Source organism: Microtus ochrogaster, chromosome 4 (assembly GCF_000317375.1).
Source record: "Microtus ochrogaster isolate Prairie Vole_2 chromosome 4, MicOch1.0, whole genome shotgun sequence".
NCBI lineage: Eukaryota > Metazoa > Chordata > Mammalia > Rodentia > Cricetidae > Microtus > Microtus ochrogaster.
This window is the reverse complement of record NC_022011.1, coordinates 51,087,208-51,090,358: the sequence shown is the minus strand read 5'-3', so window position 1 is coordinate 51,090,358 and position 3,151 is coordinate 51,087,208. Positions and strand designations below refer to the sequence as shown.

Here is a 3,151-nt window from a genome sequence, read left to right as displayed (position 1 = left end):
CTACCCCCACCACACTAACTACAGCCTACCCCCACAACACTAACTACAGCCTACCCCCACCACACTAACTACAGTCTACCCCCACCATGCCAGCTGCAGCCCCAGAACATACAAAACACAATACCTCTCGTCCAACATAAGAACCATTGCTTTCAAACACAACAGCGTGGTATTGGCCACTGTGGCTGTCCATGAGGGAAAGGATGTCACTGGGCCTGTCAGGAGAAAGCAAAACGTTCAGTGCTTTCCATAATATTCAGATGTCACAGCACGCACGCACCCTGATCACTTACACACAGATTTTAAAAACCATGCCCCAATATGCACCATGCAACTTGGGAAGAGGTATGAACCAGGGCTTCCCACTTGCTGAGCTCTACCACGATGATGCTCTAGGCCCCATAGGCCATCTTTCAATGGAACTACTCACTGAATAGGGTCCAGAGGTGGGCACGCAGGAGGCCGAGTGCCCTCTGTATGGTTCTGCAGGAAGTCAATCATTGTCTGCCTGACTGTCCGCAGCTCCCTGTCAGGTCCTACAAAAGCAAATCTAGGTCATGGTTGTGGCTGCGGGTATATGTACCTCAGCAGCCATCCCAAGCCCAGAGCCCAAGGACGGTGAAAGCAGCACCATTCACGCAACCCCGTGTGTACAGCTGCTCACTGACAGGTTGTAGCGTGATCAGTAGCAGGTGCATACAATGGGAGATCACACAGTCCAGAGCAAGTGACAGGCAACAGGATACCTGGCAAAATGACAAATCTCATGCTCATGGTGGTAAGAGATGGCCAGGCGCATCAAAACTTCATATGCACTGCTAACACAGGCAAACACTACTCCTGATGCCAGAAATGGCATGTGTCTCCCAGGGGACAAGCCTGTGAAGCAGTCACCTGGTCTTCACTAGGGCACTGCTTACCTGGCCAGGCTCACACACTAAAATATATGAGCTGAGCCCTGTACGTGTGTGTGTGTGTGTGTGTGTGTGTGTGTGTGTGCTCCACTAGACACTTTCTCAATAAAAGTTGTTACCACATGGAAGTGAGAAAAGGATTGTAAGAACCGGGGTAGGGCTGGAACGTGCAGAGCCAGAATGGAGGATATACATGCGTGAAATCGCCAAAGGACAAGCTTAATAAAAATTGTAATGAAAAATTTACTACTAGCTGGGCAGTGGTGGTGTATGCTTTTACTCTCAGAATTTGGGAGGCAGAGGCAGGAGGATTTTGGTGAGCTCGAGGCCAGCCTGGTCTATAAGAGCTAGTTCCTGAACAGCTAGGGCTGTTACACAGAGAAACCCTGTCTCAAAGATAAAATAAAATAAATAAAAAAATAAAAAATTTACTACCCCATTTCCCAAGAAGGGCAAAGCACAAAATAAAGAATTTTCTGTGGCTGGAGCGATGGCTTAGTGGATAAGAGCATGTACTGCTCTTCCAGAGGACTGAATTCAGTTCCTAAATCCCATAACAGATGGTTCACAGCCTCCTGTAATTCCAGTTTCAGGGGGTCTGACCTCCAAGGACAGACAGGTGTGCACACACAAACCACACATATAATTTAAAAAAATGTTTTTAAAACTTATTACCACACAAATTATTAAAACTCTGAGCTTTTAATAGAAAGTCAGGCAGTACTGGTGCAAATATGTTGACTGCAGAGAGGAGGCCCATGGGCTCCATCTGCTGGGACCGTATCCAGTTTACCAGGTTGATGGAGTCAGTCTATGGGATAAGAATAGAATACTGCATATCTTACCTTTAAAATTTTCTCCAGTTGTAAACTCCTTTGTAAATGCTTTAAAATACTAAAGGAAAAACACATACAAAAATAAGAAACAGCTTGGGGGGATTGTGCATATACTTAAACAAGATGACTCAAATAGGAGCTCTGGTCAAGTCCCTCCCAATGTTACACTGACTGCACAAGACATATTCTATGCTTCCATGGACACCAATGTTCCTGCGGATGCGCGAACCACTGTACTAAGAACCAACTGGCTTTCACTATGTCATTCTAGTCCAACAGGATCCGAAGCAAGACAACTCACTAGGGCGGGATCCTTACAAAGGTGGTATCCCTTGAAGAGCAATTTGAGGGCACAGGTTCTAGGGAAGAGGGGCTATCCAGAGCCTCTGAGAAGAGGAGAGCTTCCGACCAGGGCTGCCCCATCAGAAGCACATCATGACAGCAGAGGCTAGGTAGGTAGTATTCCCAACAAAGGCCACAGGAGAAACAGTGCAGATACATGCAGAGGAATCCTATAACAGTGGGGGACGCAGACACACTCAAGAGGAAAGTGACAGATATCTAACAGTTCCTCAAGAATAAAAAACACAGACATGCTTGTCACCAGGAAAACAGGGAGCACAGGCACTTTGCCCTGCACCATGGGCAGATGCATCATGTTGTGGGAAGGGCTGGTCCCATGGAATCCTCTGGCCTTCTTCCCAGACCCAGCCAGGGAAACTTGTGTGTATGAAGGGGGTAGGGGCCCTCATTGGTCCATATAATAAAATCCAGGAGATACCTCAACACTCAGCAGAGAGGGCCATCACATTCAATAAGACATTACTGCAAAGCCAAACCCAATGAGCCACAGCAGTGCCCAGCACCATGGGCAAATCTTGGCAAAGTCATGTGAAGTATAAGAAAGGCCCAGACATTTCCAACAGCACTGTTTAATAAAGGGTATGAAGTTAGTGTCAAGTAAGAAAGAGATACGTGTGACATTATCAGCCCAAGGCTAGAAAGCAAGAGAACAAGCAGCAAGGGCCTGTGAGGTCTCTGGGGCTAGTACCACAGAGCATTACACTGGGAAGCCAGGTATAGCATAGGAAGTCATAGGGAAGCAAACCCAGTCAATGAATGGGTGGGGAAACACAGGGGACACCACTGGGCTGGGTCCTGCCTCTGACAGTGCAAAGTACTAGCAGGACAGAAGTGCAGAGATGGAGTCACAGGTTTTTTAGAAATTATCTCTGAGTTGGGTAGTGGTGGCTCACACCTTTAATCCTAGCACTCAAGAGGCAGAGGCAGGTGGTCTCTGAGTTCAAAGCCAGCCTAGTCTACAAAGTGAGTTTCAGGACAGTCAGGGCTACACAGAGAAACCGTCTGTCTCCAAAATAAAGAAGAAAAAAAAAAAAAAAA

The 3,151-nt window shown here is 47.0% G+C and overlaps 1 protein-coding gene across 1 annotated transcript in view; it reads right to left on the bottom strand.

Moving 5' to 3' along the window:
* Positions 1 to 3,151, bottom strand: part of Qsox2 (quiescin sulfhydryl oxidase 2) — a 31,719-nt gene that overhangs the window by 17,065 nt on the left and 11,503 nt on the right. Inside the window, exons 3-5 of the mRNA XM_005346257.3 lie at positions 1,760 to 1,808; positions 431 to 536; positions 125 to 215 (exon numbers count right to left, since the gene is read on the bottom strand). Coding sequence (XP_005346314.2) covers positions 125 to 215; positions 431 to 536; positions 1,760 to 1,808 — 246 coding nt within the window. The remainder of the gene's footprint in view (positions 1 to 124; positions 216 to 430; positions 537 to 1,759; positions 1,809 to 3,151) is intronic.